The 21,105-nt window shown below is 39.0% G+C and overlaps 1 protein-coding gene across 3 annotated transcripts in view; it reads right to left on the reverse strand.

Moving 5' to 3' along the window:
• LOC111867894 (protein henna) overlaps positions 1 to 21,105 on the reverse strand; it is a 35,058-nt gene that overhangs the window by 4,184 nt on the left and 9,769 nt on the right. For 2 of the 3 annotated variants that reach the window (XM_023858108.2, XM_023858107.2), the window contains exons 2-6: positions 13,132 to 13,257; positions 11,902 to 12,076; positions 6,629 to 6,791; positions 5,616 to 5,812; positions 4,263 to 4,525 (exon numbers count right to left, since the gene is read on the reverse strand). In XM_023858108.2, the coding sequence (XP_023713876.1) occupies positions 4,263 to 4,525; positions 5,616 to 5,812; positions 6,629 to 6,791; positions 11,902 to 12,076; positions 13,132 to 13,257 (924 nt within the window). Of the gene's footprint in view, positions 1 to 4,262; positions 4,526 to 5,615; positions 5,813 to 6,628; positions 6,792 to 11,901; positions 12,077 to 13,131; positions 13,258 to 17,400; positions 17,505 to 21,105 lie in introns of those variants that run through there. The other variant, XM_023858109.1, reaches the window with a different exon arrangement.

A 21,105-nucleotide genomic window follows, 5' to 3' on the forward strand; every position in this document is an offset into this window, starting at 1 on the left:
TCACAATCCTACACAATGTTCGTGTGTCTCGACCACTCGACACACATTTCCGTCCACCCTGGTGTTTATTGGATGCGGTTTTTCCAGTCCCCCTGTATGCAGTCATAATTTTGGATACTGTGCCTCGCGAAACACCAAAGACCTCGGCTACCTTGGTTATGGAAGCACCCACCATACGAGCCCCAACAATTTGCCCGCATTCGAATTCTGTTTGCTCTGACACGATGCACTAGAAACTGCACATGACACTCTCTCGACAACAAATGAAGCTTGCAACGTATTGTGGAGGTTGTACTGGTAATGGTATTGGGCAGATACAACAGCGTCACCTACAAACTTCGCTAAAATAAACACTTCAATTCAGGCATGCATTTCACGAGGTGTTTCCATATTTTTGTCCATCCCCTGGATCCCCTGTAGTTCCTCTGCAGCAGAAAAGTGCCGATCACGAGCGAATCTTCGTGATGAGGTATGGGTTTCTGTCGGTGGTGGCTATGGAGATACTACCATCTAAGATGTGACGCCATGTAGTCTACGTTGTATATGTATTGCCTCCATCTTTTAAGTTGGTTCGTTTAGTCTTTGACCCTAAATTTGGAGCCAGTGCATTCTCTGAAACGTCGTTTCTACAAGACAACGCAACATCACATCCCAGAATGTTTGAAATGTTAGAGCATGAATTGGGAAACAAAGATAAAAAAAGAAAAAGGTAAAGTTGGCCCTGTGCTTAACTAATTAAGTACTATGCCATGAAGACGGTCGGAGTGGATGTATAGACCCACATTTTCTTGATCTTGACACTAGTTGGAGTGGTCAGCTTTACGCCCCGGCCGCTTTACCCCCGGGGAAAGAGCCTTCGATACCCATTGGATAGAAGGCTGGATGGGCCCCAGAGCCGGTTTGGACTACATGCAGAAGTGAAAATGTTTACCCTACTGTGATTCGAACACCAACCCCTCCGTCGTCCAGCCCATAGCAAGTCGCTATACTGACTGAGATATCCTGGCTCTTTATGAATTGGCCACCAGCAACTTAAAAATGATAACGGACCTTAATTTGATAGTGATGCTGTAATGATTTGTCATTACAGTACAGTGACCAATTCTTTTATTATTTTCTTCAGACGATATTTTTACAGTTACACTGTTTATCTAAACACATCTTAGTGGTATTAGCAAGTTATTTTCCTGGTAATATTTTACTCAGTCTCTGTAGTGACGGCCCTGACCTATTCTATCTTCTGACTTGCACTTAGATTCACGTTTCATTCTGTGCAGTTTTCATGGACTACGTGAAATGGAGGTATGATAGGGAAGTCACGCCCTTGACCCATATGCATGTTTCATGTGTAAGATATAATTTAGTTTTGGCTCATATAAATAAACGTTTTTCCATGCATACTGTGGCAGATTTATCTGGCTCCAGCTATATGATTGATAATCTCATTAAGGTGTGGAACTTTCATTTGAAACATTATTTGATGGTTTGTATATTTATCATTATAAGAGACATCTTAAACTGTGACACTTCTTAATACACAAATAAGGCAATTAAGTGTAGCTAGATTACTAGAATTAAGTAACTGTTTTGCCTTTACTTAAGCTTATTAAACTAGTTACATTAGGGTGATATCTACTTCTTATTGACATACATGTGTATGTTTAACTAAATATTAGGAAGAATAATTTCTGATTCTGTGGAGTGTGATATTGATAGTGTGCTCAGCTTGCAAAAATGTGCTATAATAATAGATTAGTATCTACATTAAATTAATCTGTCAGCCAATTAGATATTCTGAATTGCTAAGATTAAACATGGGAAATGTGGATACATCATTGCAGTACATCTTTTAATCCTTGCTAATGTAACTAGATGGAACATTAACCAGTTGATCTTCCTAACTTGTCTAGAATTAAAGTTGTCTAATGAATTTCTTGCACAAGGTGCACAGAATATATATAATGTGAGGGCTGTTTTGTGTCATTTCGCATGTTTCATCTTTGAAAGTACTCGGGGCATTTTGATTGGCCCTGTGGTTCACTCAGCCTCTAACAGAAATGAGTACCAGGAATTAATTAAATAATCTTCCTGGGGAGTAAAGCGAAGCCGGCGCGTAAGGCTGATAACCTTACCGCCATCTTTGAGCAGACTGTCTAGAAAATGTGGGACCCTCAACATCTCACAACCCTATGGGCCTTCAAGGCCTGATACAGGGATAGCTTTACTTTTTTTTTACAGGGCATTTTGATAACATTTGGTATTGAGGGTCTGCACTAAGAGTTGGTGAATAAATTTAATTTCACTGTACTCATACTAGTCAGATATATGTGATTAATAGTAACAGAAATTAACATTCACGTGGAAATTAAGAGAAGACTGAATTCGGGGAATTCAGTCCTGACTATTTTCTTCTCACCTCCTATGTAAATATGTGAAGATAAAATATACAGAATCATAATTTTACCTCTTATTTAAATTATGACATAGGTATTTTGCCTTAAGGGAAACATGGATTTAAGGTGTTGAGAGTAAAGTACTGGAGAGAATGTTTGGATTTAAGAAGGGAAAAGTAACAGGAGACTGGAAAAAAATGCATGATATGGTGCTTCATAATTTGTACTCTTCAATGGATGTTAGTGACAAAAATCAAGAAGGATGAGGTGGGAGACACATGTACCATGCACAATAGAGACAAGAAATGCATACAAGATTTTACTCAGGAAACCTGAAGGAAGGAGACTGTTTAGGATACCTAGATGTATACAAAACTAAAAAAACTCCGTGACCTGTAGTCCGCAAGTGAACTATACCGACTGAGCGACCACCGCTGGTCAGTGAAGTTAGTGCCAACTTTTGTGGATAGAGAATGTTACGTGGTCATCACAACAGATCCCCATGGCCACTAATCTCGGTTTTCTAAACCAGAAGATGTATACAAAAAGGTAATATTAAATTGGATCTTAAATAAATAGGGTGTGCGGATGTGGACTGGATTCATGTGGCTCAGGGTATGTAGATCAGTGGTTGGATCTTGTGAACGTGGTAATCAGCTTTCAGGTTCCTCTAAAGGGTGGGGAATTTTGTTACTACCTGAGTGACTATTAGCATCCAAATAAAAAGCTTTACTCTGTGAAACTGGCTGTAGTGTGTCATATTTCTCATTTTATATGAATTCCAAATTGAACTTAAATTTCTCAGAAATGGCTCACTATACATGAAATTGGCATATATGTAAAATATGAATCTCAACTTTAACTTGGAACATTTTTAAATATGGTGAATGAAAAGTAAATGTAAAAAAAAAAAAAAAGTTAAGCTATCCCTGTAACAGACTGTGAAGGCCCATAGGGTTGTGAGACGTTGAGGGTCCCACATTATCCAGACAGTCGGCTCACAGATGGCAGTAAGGTTGTCAGCCTTAAGCGCTGTCTGTCCTTACACCCCAGGAGGATTCCTGGTACTCATTTCTGTTAGAGGTTGAGTCTACCCCAGGGCCATAGTGTGACTGGAAGGATTAGGTAAGTGAAAGTAAGTAAATTAAAGGTATCCCTGTAACAGGCCATGGAGGCCCATAGGGTTGTGAGATGTTGAGATTCCCACATTTTCTAGACAATCGGCTCATAGATGGCGGCAAGGTTGTCAGCCTTATGCACTGGCCGCCATTTACCCCGAAGAACATTCAAAGAATGTTCCTGGTACTCATTTCTGTTAGAGGCTGAGTCAACCCCAGGGCCCTAGTGTTGCTGGAAGGATTAGATCAATTGAAAAAATCCAGTGACCTCATTGGGACTTGCACCTGCGACCATCCAGCTTGTAGCATAGTGCCTCAACCAATTACACTATCCCATATATTTAGCAAAATACAGTACACTTCACAGCTGCCTATGCCATTGTGTCTTGTATCTACACATTTTCTAGTGTGAAAATTTTATCGTAACAACACATAGTACATCCATGTAAACAGGTTTCAGAATAACCTTCAAATACAATGGTTAGGTACTTGGGGCTCCTTATTGCACAACTAACCACTATTATTTCCTGCCAAACTTGCTGCATAATTTGTGTGTTTCCTATATTTGCACAGATTCTCTGAGATTTGTTTCTTACCTTGCTTCTGCAAGTACAGACTGTATAAGAAACAGCTCATTAGAACACTAGTATAAGTAAAAGAAGCATAAATGTCTGGACACCGTATTTTAAAGATGTGCCCAGAATTATCAGTATCTATTAATTAATCTGGGATGCAGTGAAGTTTTACTAACCGTGGCAAGTTTTTCTATATATTCATCAGGAGCCCCAAGTGATGCAAGTCCAATCTCCTGGGAGAATTGTGCAAATGCGGGGTCAGCAAACAATGGAGCATGGCCAAGCAACTCGTGACACACATCAGGTTCTGGGGTGTACAGTGGGCAGCTGGAGTGGCGGATGTACTGTGTGGAGTGAAATACACGGAATGCCAATCCTGCCAGGAAGTCCCGAGATGAAAGAAGACCTGCCACTGGCCGTAATGTGAATCCTGTACAGTCTGCAAGAGATAGTGAGCACCACACACCTTCAGTATTAATACAAACTAAAGGGAATGTCTGTTGAAATTTCAGTGGAAAGTTAGAGGAGGTGTAATTTACATATCACACTGTTACCTCTTGAAGAAGCATTTAGGCAGCAGACCGTTTTAAGCCCTTATTAATTTCCTGGAACTCAGACCACTGGCTAGTACTGTTTCTGTGTGAAATGGTATCCTATAAATTAATTTTTATATTTTCCAGAATACTTCATTCTTTGGACTTTTGGATGTAACTTTAATCAGTTTTGTTGCATTAAGTAAAAAAAATTAAATAAGCTTCCTTGAGCATCAAATGACAAACCAAAATATGGTACCAGGATTCTAATATGAAAAGATATGTATAAAAATATTTTTCATGAAACCCTGCGCTTTGTTATTAGGGAAAAGCCAGACTCCTGCCATGAATGCCTCCTGTAGAAATCTTGAGGTGACTCATACATATAAGAACACATCTGCACATATGAAGCCCTCTCTGTCAGGTATATAGATTGCTCCCAAATGATGTTCAACATATATGTGCACTTCTGACATGTGGCAAGCAAGTGGATATAATCATAGTACTCAAACATGATTTCTTAAGTAATCTTTTTATGGGGGCCAGTGCTGAGAACATTTGTCTTAAGAGGTCAGCTGACAGCAGAGGTGCCGTACAACAAATGCAATTTTTAGCATAGGGCTGTATAAAATTTTATTTGTAGGATCTGAGTTTCTCACAGAGATGTCTTCTGGGATAGATAGAACTCTTTAAAATTAGATTTATGAGTCACATATAGTTCTTTACCAGTCTTCTTGGGACAATCATAATTTATTCAGAGCTTACATCTTGTTATTAGCAATTCTTGATTATGAAATGTGTTCTACTTCTGGTGCCAAATGTGCCTGTTTATTATGCAAAAACTATTTTATGTTTATGTTATGTTACTGAAATGTCTTTTACATTTAATCCAAGAAACAGAGAAACAGATAAAAAATGCTACTTATGGAAAAATAATGAAAAGAAATAGTAAGAGATTCTTACACTGTGGGTTTAAATTATGAATGGATCTTGTACCTTTGAGGAAGTTTGATACATCCTGAAGTTGGGGGATGTTGTCCTCCCGGTAGCCACAGTTCTCTATAAGCAGAGGGAACACATGGTTGTGCTCCTTACAGGCATGGGTAGGGTACAGTTTGATGAGTTCCCTGAACACTGATCCCCATGTTGCTATCTCCTCTTCTGTGTAATCAACATGTGGCAGAGGCTCTCCACTTTCATAAATAAAAACATAGCATGATTTATTACACCACAAAGAAGTACAAAGAAAGAATATGAGGTAAAAATTAAAGCTACAAATCATGTATACTGGAAATATTTGTCTACGTAGTCCACATGAGACTAAGACAATTATCATTCAGTGGGATGAGATATTTTATATGCTGTCCATATAAGTCACTGTCCTTCAGAATTGATTTTAGAAAGAACTGAGTTTTAGAACAATGTTGTAACTGGTTATGAGACCTGTGTTTTTTTTATGGTGCAGAAATAAAATACAGAACTAACATATTCATGGGGGCACGTGGTAGCATGTTTGGTTGAGACACTGTGCTACAAGCCGGAAGGTTGCGGGTTCAAGTCCCGATGAGGTCATTGGAGTTTCTTCAATTGACCTAATCCTTCCAGCCGCACTATGGCCCTGGTGTGAACTCAGCCTCTAACAGAAATGAGTACCAGGAATATTCTTGAAATGTTCTTGGGGGTAAAAGGTGGCCGGAACGTAGGGCTGACAACGTTGCCACCGTCTATGAGCCGATTGTCTAGAAATATGGGAACCTCAACATCTCACAACCCTATGGACCTCCACAGTCTGTTACAAGGATACCTTTACTTACTTTTTTTTACTAGTACTAACATATTCATTGAAACAGTCCAGGTGGACCTATGCTATTTATACATCTTTGTAGTGTGATGTTTAGACAAAGGGACAGATTTACTTACATCCTTATTTGGTTTGATTCTTCATTTAGCTTGCTTATAAACTTGTACAGGTATGTTACTATGTACTATGTAAGTATTTATGTACTTACTGCTTGTAGTTGTAGATGATATCTGCAAAGTATTTCCTTCGGGCTCTGTACACAGGATCTTTGAATCCTGGATGATTTGCATCAAGGTCAGATCCATAAGACAGAATGTGATTTGCAAACTTGTCAAGGTCTCGTATGCGACAAGGAAACCATGGAACAGTATCTGAAAGATCGAATGCTTGCTGTAGTTCTGGTTTGATTTTTCTGTCATCTTTTCATAGGATGTTAGGGAATGGAAGGACAAGAATTTGACGTGATTGTTATTTCACTGTTGTAGAGCTTAAAATTAATAAATTATGTTATAGAGAAGTTGCCATATTGACTGTAAATCTGCAAATAACAGTGAGAAAAAACAATTCTTCCTGCTGTTCAGGCTGTTTTCTCCACAGCTTCATGTAATGTGCTAAAGAAAATAGCAGAGCAAAGACATGTTCAACTCAGAATTTTTTTGTTTCAGTCTTGGTTTATTTAATATTTTTCAGCCACATAGATGGAATGGTTATATTTAATAGATATCAGTACCTACTTTACAAGTTAAAGATGTGTTGACCTTTAATAAGTTCCTGTCAGATCTTTAATGGTGTACACAATGTGTGTTTCAGTGTGTGCAGGAGGGAGGAGTGGACTAGATTCTACATACGTGGTATGCACCTGGTGTTCAAGAGAATACACATCTTCCCAGGCAACATTGTGGGTCTGAATATGTTGAGTACCTTTTATGCACTGGCACCATGATCTGTAGGTACGAATGAAATAATTACTTGTGTTGTACATGACTGGAGACTGAATATGGTAATTTATTTAAAAAAACCATAAAAAGTATGGTAGAATCCATTTGTTCATCTCTCAGGAAACCAGGGTTGTGTGGGGAAGAGTGGTAATTAAACTCCAAGATTTTGTGCAGTTCCACAGAAATCCAGTGTAACTTAATAGATGTAAACAAGACCAGTGTTCAGGAATACTAAGCACTGTGAAGTATAAAGTTTTGAAAGTTTTAGGTCCTTGGGAATTTTGAAGTTTTGGATATGTGCAAAATGTTTAATAATTTGAAGGTTTTTGACAGCATGAAACTGCAGTGTCGTGGTCATTGATATTATGTCCCAGTTGTTATAACATCAGGTAACTGAACCAGACCCTTCCCTGCCCAAATGCGTGTTGATGTGATTCATGAACCGAATGTGACAAGTTTTGTGTCTGCATCATACTGTATTAGGTTACTGTAGGAAAATGAATAGAAATAATGTTGGTGTGGGCTTCTGTGCCATAGTATTTATACCATGTAAACCAATTTCCCCATTTCCCTTGAATCCACTGGTACTACGTAATTGTAGTATTATTAATTGTACCCTGTTAGTGAAACAAATTGGATGTGCAGTTGTGTTTCTTGTGTTGTCACCTGTTTTGCAGAGCAATAACAGTTAGTAAAGATGGGCTAGATTTCATTAGACTTGATTTAGTTTAATGCTGGTTATGTAGATTATTCTAGTGAGAGGAAGAAAGTAAGTATTCAGTGACAGGTTGAGATGTGAGGTTAACAGAAGAGTGTTGGACGGATTACCCCCTTCTTGATTATTTTCCAGAATTCTGTCAATGTTTATGAAATGTTATTTGTTTAAGATGTGAAGCATGTCATTGAGCATCTTATCATTCTGCAGCTGTGCAGAAGTAATGATGGAATTTAGTTTAATGGAATGAATTTGGGCATCATCCCTTAATATTGCTGGAAACACACTCATAACATTGCCAAATATCTCCATTCTCTTCTACAAGTGTGAAGATTATATTGCTTTTAAAGATACACAGGATCTGTGAATGCAGTTTTCCTCAGTTTGTTATTTATATTAGAGACATGAGAACTGCATGTGGTCATCCTAAACCTTAGCAAAGCCATTCAGTGACTGACTGAATATTAAGAAGCAGCGCTCTGGCAGCAGAATGTGACAGAGACTGTCACGGAGATGTCCATTGGATATGTTATGTAGCCGGTTGAATCCAAAAATCAGCTTTTTGATACTTTCTGTTCTAATGTTATTCTGCCATGAGGTGGTTCATCTTGCAAGGATCCACTTTCCAGAAAATTTGGTGTGAATGTCATGTGCCCTGTCATCCTTCCTAGCTGTGAGGCTACCAAAGTGTCTGAGAGTGTCGCCATGTCAGAAATTTTGGGTGATGATTGTTTTTGTATCACTATTAATGATTGTTAGTTTTGTGAACAGTGACTCAGTAAGATTCATGGTGGTTTGTTGTATTATGATAAGGTATGATTAGGCTTGGTTTGTGTTTTGTTGTTGATAGGCAAGTTCCTGCATGGTAGGCATGTTGACATTTAATATCGGTAACTTTTGAAGATTATATCATGTCTTGAGACCACTTATACACGCAAGCCTGTGGAAAACTATATTGTGATGTGTCTAATATTTACACACTATTCTCATAGATGCTGGGATACCCACAGAACTAGTTGTGCTGATTAAGACATGTTTAAGTGAAACGTATAGTAAAGTCCTTATTGGTAAACATTTCTCTGATGTGTTTCCTGTCCGAATTGGTCTAGAACAAGGTGATCCTTTACCAGCATTGCCTTTCAACTTTGCTTTAGAGTATACGATTGGGAAGGTGTAGGAAACCCAAATGGAACTGAAATGAAATGAGACACATCAGCTGCTGGCCTTAGGCGGTGATGATGATGATGATGATGATGATGATGATGTGAAAAATTTGGGAGGTAGCATAGATATCATAAAGAAAAACAAACACAGAAGCCATAATTGATACCCATAAGGAGGCTGGTCTAGAAGTAAACACAGCGAGAAGCAAGTATATGTTGCTGTCTCATCACCAGAATGCAGGGCAGAGTCACGACGTGGGGATAGGTAACGGATCATTTCAAAACGCGGAACAGTTAAAATATTTTTTGGAAGGGCGGTAACAAATGAAACCTTGATTGAGGAGGAAATTAATAGGACATTGAATTTGGGCAATGCTTGCTACCAGTCTTTCCAGAACCTTCTGTTTTTTACTGCTGCCTAGAAAGGTAAAATTTAGAATGTATGAAATAATTTTGCGTGTTCTGTATGGATATGAAACTTGGTGTCTGACATTAAGGGGGGACCATGTTGTGAGGTTGTTAAGAACAATATTTGATCTGAGGAGGCTTGGACTGGTAGGAGGTTGGAGAAAACTCTATGATCAGGAAATTTGTAACTTGTTCTCTTCGCCAAGTATAATTATAATGATCAAGTCGTGGAGGGCAAGATGGGCAGGGAATGTAGTGTGCAAGGCGGAGAGGAGGAATGCTTACAGGATATTGATGGGAAAGCCAGAATGGAGGGAGGAGACCGCTAGGCAGATGTAGACATAGATGTGTGTGCGAGGATATTAAGACGGATCATAGGGAGATACAGTGGGGTGGCAAATACTGGGTGTAGTGGCTCAGTGGAGGGCTCTTTTGAACACTATAATGAACGTTCTGGTCTCATAAAATGTTGGGAATTTCTTGAGTAGCTGCACAACTAACAGCTTTTGAAGAAGGTCTTAGGTCGAATGAGTTAGAGTGAAGAACGTGGATTGGTTTTTGGAAGAGATGAAAACTGTGGAAGCTATTTGAGATGTCATATTCAAAATTTGACCAAAATTTGAGGGAGACGATTAATGAAAATCATGACACATTCAAGGGTTAGAACATTCAAAGTCTGTAAGAGTACTAGGTAATTTGAATTGTTTATAGTTATTGTATGTTAGAGCGCTCTGAGAATTGTAAAAATTCCTGAGAGTTGCAGTGTTTGCGACATACACGATGCTACAAAAATCTAAAGCTGATGAAAGTTGAGAGAAGTTGGCATATTTTCGGAATTTATAAAATTGTTGGATATATGAGAATGTTAATAATTACAGCAATTGTCAAAATAAGTAAATATTTCAAGATGGTTGTGATTTGGAATGCACAGTTTGTTGAATGTAATCGAGAATACGAAGTATTTAGGAAGAATCGGTAGTGATGGCGTTAATAAATTTATCGATTTAAGAATTGAAACGTGTTTTAATGTTTAAAAATACAAAAATATAACTACAAATTTGTCAGAATTGGACAAATTGTATTATTTTCAGCATTTGTGAAAAATGAAAGAGAAACGTATAAAAATGTAGAATATTGTAGACTTTTTGCAAAATGTCATGAGCAGAAGTATGAGAAATTGGAAACTTGTATTTTCCCCAATTTTCGGTTTTTTGGACACCTTAGTATATATAAAGTATTTGGAATCCCGATTATTTAAAACTTGTTGGCCATTGTAGAAATTCAAGTATTGTGGATAATGTAAAGAATGCAATATTTTTGGATGTTTAAATGAAGTTATGACTTGAGAAATGAAAAAATGCAAAGTGTAGAAAATGGGAGATACGAATATATTCAACAATTGCAGATGTTGAAATTTTCGATAATTGAAAGAAGTTGGAAATATCCAGAAATGGAAAATGACTCGCATATGTATTGCCAGTGCTGCAGTGCTCTAACATAACGTACGTTAACGTAGCTAAATACACTGGGATGGTGGGTTGTTTCGTCAGCCAGGCTAATGTATTACTAGCCATCTGCTTTTCTTTAAAGTACAAATTGCAAGAAATATTTGTGGGATACTGTTTTTCCTTTCTTCAGAAACATCTAAGTTCCATCAAGGTTAGGGGAACAGCATTTCTATCTTTTCTGAACCATTTGAGTAATAGAATACATCCTTATACCAGGGTTTAGCTTGAAGCTTGTTAGTTTGGAGGAGAGGTTGCCCTCTCAGAGGTTCCAGATTAATTTCCCATCATATGTGTATCTGCCGGAAGGGGGGTGTCCCAGCATTTTGAGGCATATTGTTGGTCAGCATGAATTTATTACATTTATTCAGCGCACCTAGTCAGATCTGGTGGTAACATATTTTTGAACTGAAGACCGACTGCAAGAAGACAGTCTAAGTGTAGATGGAAAGACCAGTTTATCATATGAACTTCTGAATATCCTTCAAAACAACCTGTCTCTGTAGAAGGGGATGAATCTATAGTTCATCCACATCTGAAGTGACTTAGTATTTGAAGCAGATTGTTTCCAAAAATCACATAAGCCAAATTTTCTTATATGGCTTTGAAGATGCTTAAGAAATTGTCTTGTAGTCCTAGTAACACAAGAATTAGTCATCTGATACAGATGTTGTGGTTCTAGAGTGAGATAGAATTGTAAGGTAATGATTTTAGAGTCTTGTACATGTGCAATGCGATTGAAGTTCAGTTACCTCTATTATCTTTGTGATTACGTGAGATGATGTTGAAATATGAAGAATGTTCTCGGAGAGTCTCGATAGCAATACCCAGCTCTCCTGATGGTGCACACTCCACCATAAATTCATACCTATCAGGAACTCTTGCTGATGGTCTTGATTCAATGTGCAACAAGTTCACACCATGCTTCTGCAAAACACAGGAATATTACAAGTCAAAATGAGGAAATAAACAGGAAAATTTCAACTCTCAAGTAGTTTAAACCTTTCTTGGTATTTAAAACTTAATTTTCAACCTCAGTTTCCCCAATGTATCTACTAAGTGGTTAAAGTTCAGAATTTGTTCCTGCCATACTAAATACTGAATTTCTGATTTAGAAAAACCCATAAAATGATAATGGGAACAATACATCCATTGCATGCCATACTGAAACTCACATTAATAAAATTATCTGGTCTCAGAAGACTTCAATTATTATGTGGTGTGGTTATACCAAGATAATCTTAAAAAATGTAATACATAACAATCATCTGGTCTCAAAAGGTGTAAATTATTATAAATTTTTATTATTTCAAGACTGTCTCCAAATAGCTCAGTACTCCTTATTTTCTCATGTATGTAGCAGAAGTGAAAGTGTTAGTGAAAGAAATTAATTTTATCACAGAAGTAGGCCTATGTTTCTGTAATCAGTTAGTTCAGAAGATCAGGTTTCCTATTTGAGTTTTCTTATGTGTTGAAAATGTTCACTCCTTGCTTGCTCTTTTTAACAGCCAAAAATATATTTCTACCAAATGAAAGTGCATTAAGTATGTATTCAGAACATCATCATAGCATAAGTACTGCAAGTACTGTAAGTGACTGTCGTGATTGATTAAAATTACAAAAAAAAATTCTGCCATCTTTATCAGCTGACATTCTTGCATAGCCAAGGTCGGACATTTGGAAGCACTTCTAGTGGTAAATGCCTCTGCTTGTGCTTTATGATTCAGTGTAGAGTTAGGTATTGTGATAGTTAATGAAATAAGTGTTTGTAACTGTTTTAATGCCATTATAATGCAAATATTGTGACTTTATGTGTGGAGTAAAGTTTCAATATTTTATTTACTGGAAGAGAAACATGTAAGTCTCCTGTCATGACAGGCGTTAATTAATTCAGATCCCTGGTGATGCTATAAGACAAGAATAAACTACTGTTCTGTAACCCAAGCATGGATTTAAAAATTGCAAATTTGATAGTACTGCACCTCGAACAATTTGAGGGACTTAGCAAGTGCTCCAACAGCTTCCTCATTTGGTGAGAAGATGAGACAGGTACTCTTAGCAGAGTCCCGACCCTCCTTGATGTAGTTTCCACCATCCATGAGGGTGGGCTGTAACAAGAATAAATAATCCACTTCATCGTACAAATTTGAAACAAGGAGTTCCAAGCAGAACTCACAAAGCTTCCTTTCTTAGAGCACCGTATCCTAGTGCAGCAGATTCATTGCTGTTGTTACACAGTGGAGTTTTCTTGGGTGGTCAGCCATGTCAATGTGGAGTTGGTGTCTGACGTTTCAGAGACCACCTCTGTCTCCATCATCAAGGGGTTATGTGATGAGTGTTGTGTTAGCTCACTATATTATACACAAATGTATATAAGTATAGTGTGCAAACACAAGACATGTACACATCAAATGAACATATAATGTGAGTTCTTGCTTGTCTACGTGTTCCATCGCGAAAACAACTTAGCAGATTTTGACGGAGTTTAATATTTGGAGGTCTGTATTAAAATCTGTCAGAGGAATTAAATTTTAATTCGTGTCACTTCCATAAAACCCCCATAGTTTACATGAAACGCAATTTGAATTTAACAGTTTTTCTGAAAACCACCTCATTGCATTTTCTTACAAAAATTGTTATAGGCCTGTGACATAATATATTGTCGCGCCGGACTGAGTGCAGAAATGAGAAGGGTAGTAAAATTTCCCCCCTCCCTTCCCCATCGTTGCCGAACATTCCAGATCTCCCCTCTTCTCGCAACTTCAGAAACCAATGTGCCTCGTCTTTCGCGTATGTACCTGACTAGTCTAGAAATGTAACTTGTATAAAACCATAGTCGTGAGGGTCGTGAGGCAAAGAGAGGCAGTACGGGCAGTACGTTTGAGTCTGAGCGAAAGGTTAGCCTGCAGTTTTCTTGTGCGGTAAAATAGTTGCGACGAACTGGCAGCGACAAGACCAGTTCAAGAAGACAGCACAGTGGTGTTCAGCGAAATAGCAGTGTAGAAGTACAAGTTGACGTCAGGATATAATAACTGAACAATATTAACGTTACAATATAATCTTAGTCGAGTTCTAGAAGTTTTATTTAAACCTTCTTTGACGTGATATATAATATTTAATGAAAAAAGGTAAAAAAACGTTATCCTGTTGCTTACCTTATTAAGCACTACACCACGAAGGCGTATGGGGGAGTGGATGTATAGATACACATTTTCTTGACCTCGGCACTAGTTGGAGGGGTAAGTGGTCAGCTTCACTCCCCGGCCGCTTTACCCCCGGGGAATGAGTCCCCGGTACCCATTGGATAGGAAGTTTGGTGAATTCCAAAGCCGGTCTGGACGATGTGGAGAAGAGAAAATTATTGACCCTACCGGGACACGAACTTCGACCCCTTTGTCGTCCCGCCCGTAGCTAGTCGCTATACCGACTGAGCTATCCCGGTTCCTTATATTTAATAAAGTGCACAGAAAAAATTATTGAATGCTCTGTAGCGTGGCATTTGTAGAACGACTAGCTTAGAAGCAGTAGATTTATAATTACAGTAAAGGAAAATCATAGTCAATTACATATACTCAGAGCCGCAAATGTTATATGCAGTATATATACACTCATGGAGAAGGGCCGCGCCATAGCTCAAGCGGTTAGTCGCTGGCTTCCCACCGCGGCGGCCCGGGTTAGATCCCGGGTCTGGTCAAATGGGATTTGTGGTGGACAAAGTGGCTCTGGGGCAGGTTTTCTCCGAGTACTTCGGTTTCCCCTGCCAATCTTCATTCCACCAATTGGTCCACAATCACCCTCACCTATCATCTGGGGCTGGTGCAATAGGCCAGAAGTGGCCGCAGTACAAGGGACTTAGTCCCACCCCACTAGCATTAAAAAATACACTCATGGAGAACACCTTTCCTCTCTTGTTTTAGTAAGAACATTTTTTAAATTGAATATACATTAATGTAAACAGTGTGGATTTCAATTTCCCTCCTCATAAAAACTGAAGAGATTGGAAAGTACACGTACAAAGTGATTATAACATGTTATGCGGAAAGAAAGAAGATCACTCTGTATTGCAAGCCTTGCATCGGTCTTCCAATTGTTTGACCTACGGAACTTCGACTCATTAACAGTACATACGTTTATTTTGCAAATGCAGGAGACAGCTTTGGTACAAAGTAGGGAAAGGAACGTTGGAAAGGAGAACTTCTGTGAAGACAGTATGTGTGAAGCTATTTAATTTGTTGAACAAGGAATGGGCTCAGGAGTGGCTGCAAACGATAAGGGAGTACGATACTTATGTGGGACAGTAGGCTGTCGTTATACCATGGAAACGGATATATCGTGGGTTTGATCGTCCCTCAGTGCAGTTGCATATGTTTTTGTTGTACAAATTTTTATGAAATGTTTTAATTAAAGTATGGCTACTGCACACATTCCTTGCTGTAGTGTACAGGTACAAAGGGTGAAGTCCATAATCCGCCATGATTAAGCTGCATGTTTCTGGTTTCTCTAACCTTGGGATTATTTCGTTCAAACAGCAGAGCTTATTGAAGAGCACTTTCATGTACTCGACCACAGTCTGAAATGCACTTCAAATTTCCTATACGTAGTTTAGTCTCTGCATAAATACTGTATACGTAGTACAGCCAATAATTTCATGGATTGGCCGCATAGTGGTGCTGTTATTCACTACAGCGGATACTTGGAACCACGAGATGATGTCGTGTCCGTTCTTCTCTCCTCCCAGCAAGAATCAGTTGCATGTGTGCAGTGTATTCAGAAAGAAAGTAACTGTTGTGAAGGGTAGTTGCCTGCGAGCGGCGAAATCGAGAATATCTCAGTTTGAGAAACGGAAAAACGTCAAGTTCTGCCAAAAAATTAGTCAAATCCGCTAACGAAACGTTTCAGATGATCAAGCAAGCGTGCGGCGAAAAAGCCTTGGGCCGTAGTGCTGTATTTAAGTGGCACAAATGTTTTGCACAGGGGAGAGACAGTTTTGAAGATGCTGAACACACTGGTCGGCCAAGAACTTTCAGAACTAACTCAAGATCAAAGAAGTTACAACGTTGGTGCGTGGCAACCGCTCCCAAACTGTAGATGAAATCGCAGCAGCAGGGATTAGCCATGGTACTTGCCATAAAATTCTGCCAGATGACCTGAACATGTCTCGTGTTACCGAACACAGTGCTCCACGCGTCCTGACGCAAGACCAACTTGACGATCTCATGAGCATTTGCGGTGACCTGACCGATAGTGCTATACAAACGTTGGCAGACTTGCATAGCTGCCAACGGCGTCTATTTTGAGGGAGGATATGGATAAGTGTATGTATCTTGTAATATGGTGCGTCAAAACCACAGTCCGAGAAATTATTGACTGTAGGATATAATAATAGGGATTCTAAAATTAGATAAATGCCAGTTTCAATTATAACGCGGGTGCTGAAGCTATCCCCTGAGTTCAGCTTTATATCGAGGGTCTGCTGTGTGCCCAAAGAAAGGAGAAATCATTGATAATGAACATGTTAGAAAGAAGCCTCATTGTGAATGCCGTTAAGATTTCACTTTGGAGCAAGAGAAGGATTAATATATTGACAGTACAGTGTTCTTCATGTAAAAGGAACTGTTTCAGCAATATGTATTAAATATGTTTCAAGATTCATAAAAAAAAGCATGTATTATATCGTATCGCATATTCCCCTCTTATTTGTATACTCATTTTGCATGTGCATGCGTGTTTGTATATGCCTGTACCATATTCTTGTGTATTATTATTATTTGCTTTTAAATGACGAAAATGATCAGTCACCAAATGTATCAATGAAGAGTATCCGCTGGGGAACGTAATTCTGATTTTTAAAATTGAATCTGTGAAGGATGCAGTCTTATATTTATGCGTTTGCGCGGTTTTTTTTTAACCAGAGCACCGCGTGAAGTGAGATATATGTATACATCGGCCGCGGCATAGCTCAAGCGGTTAGTCGCCGGCTTCCCACCGCGGCGGCCCGGGTTCGATCCCGGGACTGGTCATGTGGTATATGTGATGGGCAAAGTGGCTCTGGGGCAGGTTTTCTCGAAGTACTTCGGTTTCCCCTGCCAATTTTCATTTCACCAAATTCTCCATCATCATAATCACCCTGGGCAGATACAATAGGCCAATCAGTGGCCGCCGTGCCGAGTGGACCCAGTTGGACTCCACCCCCCACTAAGCGAATTAAAAATAATTATGTATAACAACACAATTATCAAAAGAATACTCACATCTATAACAGGAGAACCTGTCGAACCGGGGAAGCGTCAGATACAATACTTAGTGGTACACTTTACCCTAACAATGGCGACAATAACACATTAGTGCTCCTCATGCCGACTTTTATATAGTCTCAGCATCTAATGGCGCCGACTCTGTCTTGGACATTCCACCTCCCCCTCCCCTTTTCCTTTAATCGTTCTGATTATTGCCTTGTTGTCCTCAGAAGAGGGGAAACCTACTTTTTGGGCCGATACGTCATTCCACGAACCGACGCTCATGGACATTTCCTCTTTTCTCAGTGGGAAGGTTATACCGAGATCATGTAATGAGACGTGAGAGTTACGTCAGATATACTTATCTGGCCACAGGCAAGCAGACCTCAGTATCCGGTTAAGTAGAAATTGCGTTGTCCTGTAGACGTATCATTATGCTTAGTTTAATGGTTTAGTTTTGGATAATCCTGCGGTTAACTAGACATTGCGTTGTCCTGTAGACATATCGTTATGCCAAACAGCATTCAGTGCCGTTTTAGTAGCTCACTTTAATGCATAATGCTTAGTTTAATGTTTCCCCCCCCCCCGGCACAACAGCCCCAGTGGGCCTAGGCCTACCTCCATGAACTTCTCCGTTCACATTTTAATGGTTTAGTTTTGAATAATCATGCGGTTTACTAGACATTGCGTCGTCCCGTTTTAGTAGCTCACTTTAATGCATAATGCTTAGTTTAATGGATAATCATGCAGTTATGAGAGAAATGTTTTTCTGAGATATAACAAAGTCTGTGGATTATTATGTGTCAGTTCCAGAAGTGGTACCGGACAATTGGTTCTAGTATCCCTCTAGACTTGTCTTTTTTTACGTGATATCCTCTTCAAATCGCGAAAAGAATACTTTACGGTCATTTTAAGTGGAGTTTCCCGTGTTTCTTGGTAAATGTTCTCGTAATCTCTGTGTGATGCCCTGTAAAGTGGTCCCATATGCAGACACTGTAATTGCATGATTACCTATAATTGCGAGTTCAGATTTAAGCACTTTACAGGCTTTTTATATGAAAAATTCTTATAAAAGTAGTTGCTAGAGTTAGTACGAAGTATGTGGTTTATCTCAAATAAATTCATGTGAGAAAATTATCACTATTTTTAGAGTCCCCAATGAGTTTCATGCAACACATGAGATGTCTCGTTTAAGAGCTGGGCCCATCTAGTTTGTGTGGTGTTTGGGATCAGTGAAATTTAATTATTTTTTCCTGTACTTAACTAATTAAGCACTACGCCATGAAGGCGTATGACACTAGCTAGAGGTGAATGGTCAGGTTCACGTCCCGGCCGCTTCACCCCCGGGGAAAGAGCCCCCTGTACCTATTGGATAGGAGCCGGTCTGAATGACGTGGAGAAGAGAAAATTCTTAATCCTACCGGGACTCGAACTCCGACGACTCTGCCGTTCAGCCCGTAGTCAGTCGCTATACAGACTGAGCTATCCCGGCTGTCACACGTTGATATGAAAGTATACTAAATGAAGAACACTTCTGTATACAAAACCGACGCGGAAAAAATTAATGTGAGTCAGTGCCTCCCTTTTCCCGTTCTCTTATGGTCCCTGGGCTGTTTTTTTTTTTTGGGAGGGGGTCTACCAGATGCGTCATGTGAAACATAATTTAAGGAATATTTGCGAGACATTTTACTATATATAATACTAAATTATCTCCCAAATTATTGCAAACTCATGATTTAAACTCTTCTGTTTATGTGACATAGAAATTGCAATGTTATAGGTACGTTGTCTTCGGCCGCTGTTTACAGCAGTGCGTATGTCAGTGTTAGAGAGCTTCATGTCGAAGTTCATACATATTTAATTTCTCTTTATCATATACGTGTAATTGGTAACATGTGTGTTTCATCACTCTCAATGATTGATTTTCAGTTTGAACTCATGCCATTATGCGCCAGTAACACTGACCTGTCGAGATATATTACGAGACATTGCAGATATTTCATCTTAGTTGCTTGTCATCTGTGACTCTAAATGTCGTAATTGACCCTTATGTTATCAGTTATTATAAAACGTTTACATCCATCATTACTGCGAACAACTTGTAAACAGCAAAGTCAGAATTGAGACACGTTTCCTTTGTCCCGTTTGGTAGTTTTGCAATACTTTGACGCTAGAAACCAGTGATGTACAATTAGTTTTGCTCGGGTGCTGGATGGGAAATATTCGAAGTTCGGAGAGCCTCCCCAGAGAAAAATACTGTAGTTACAAAATGTTGAATATTTTTCCCGCCATTCACGCTGTTGGATTATACTTCACAGACACAATAAAACATATAAAAATAGCATTAATTAATTTGGATAAGATATCCGAAACTGTGGTGTGTGTTTTTGGGATATTAAAGAGATCCATTATGCCTAAACTTAATCTGGCATGGGCCTTGTCATTCTCACCCTCAATTGTAGATATCATGGTCTAAATGAGTATAATAAGTACTGTAACCAATTTGATCAACACGTTGCCAGGCAACAGCTCTGTAAACACGGTCCAACACACAACAATAGATGAGGCTGTGTTTTCTATGTATCCGCGCCGAACAGCGATGGAACAACGGGGTTATACAACCCATTTCTAGTCAACAGCTCGGTAAACAAATTTCCGCGTATCGGACCGTTCTATGAAAGCGGTGACGTCATCAACAATAGAGGTGTTTGCCGTGGGATCAGTTCATAGTGCTTATGAGAGAAGTGAATGCAGAAGCAAGTTCAGTTCAGGGCAGTTACGAGCCAGTCGTAAGCTGGAGTGAGTGACTGAGTTCGTGAGTAAGTAAGTCAGTTCTCAGTAGGAGATAGCCACGGGAAGTTCGTAGTTGAAGAAGAATTAGAAGTCGGCCTGTGAATACGTGGTACCTGATTAGAAGATTTAGTCACATTGAGATTGTTATAGTTCCTATGTTCTAATTGCGTTACCAGGACGCGACTAGTATATGTGTAACAGTGTGAATTATAAAGTGCAGAAATAGCGATAGCGCTGTAATTACGTGCAGTTACTGGTGGTATCAGGAGTAAATAAACACGTTCATCAAATCCAGAATCCGCGTTTTTAGTCTCTGATACACATGACATATTTGCTTGGTGACTCAGAGCTCGGGTTTTCTTTAACTGCTCAAGTTAAATTTACTAATTCATTTTTCGGATTACAAACTTCTCTTATATTATGTATGAAAAATCAGTAAGAAACCGCGGGAAGACGCTTATCATCTGTCGGATATCCCAGTCTAGAGCAGTGTTCCGCAAAACCTTTTTCTACTCGCGGCACACCATTAAGTATCCATGACTCAACACGGCACACCAAAATGTTATTCCCCTCAAAAACACATATCAGACAATTAATATAAATACGTAACGTGATCAACTTATTACTGTAATATTATTATACTGTTATTTTATTATCATTAAACAGAAATCGACTCGAGCATTTATTAGCAATTAATGAACTTTAATTCACTGTAGAGTGCAGAAAATACACTTCTATTGCTATTAAAGTAAATACAGTAATTCTACTCGTGCCTTCAATGTGATACTTGCGCCTGCGTAGCTGCACACAGGCGACTGCTCCGTGGTGGAATCGTTGACAACGAAAGTCTCATTTCTTCATCGATGGATTTGAGTCGCTCCCTCTGTGATATCTTAATTTCAGTTAACGTCGATGTAACGCCGTGGC

Source organism: Cryptotermes secundus, unplaced genomic scaffold (genome assembly GCF_002891405.2).
Source record: "Cryptotermes secundus unplaced genomic scaffold, Csec_1.0 scaffold111, whole genome shotgun sequence".
Taxonomy (NCBI): domain Eukaryota; kingdom Metazoa; phylum Arthropoda; class Insecta; order Blattodea; family Kalotermitidae; genus Cryptotermes; species Cryptotermes secundus.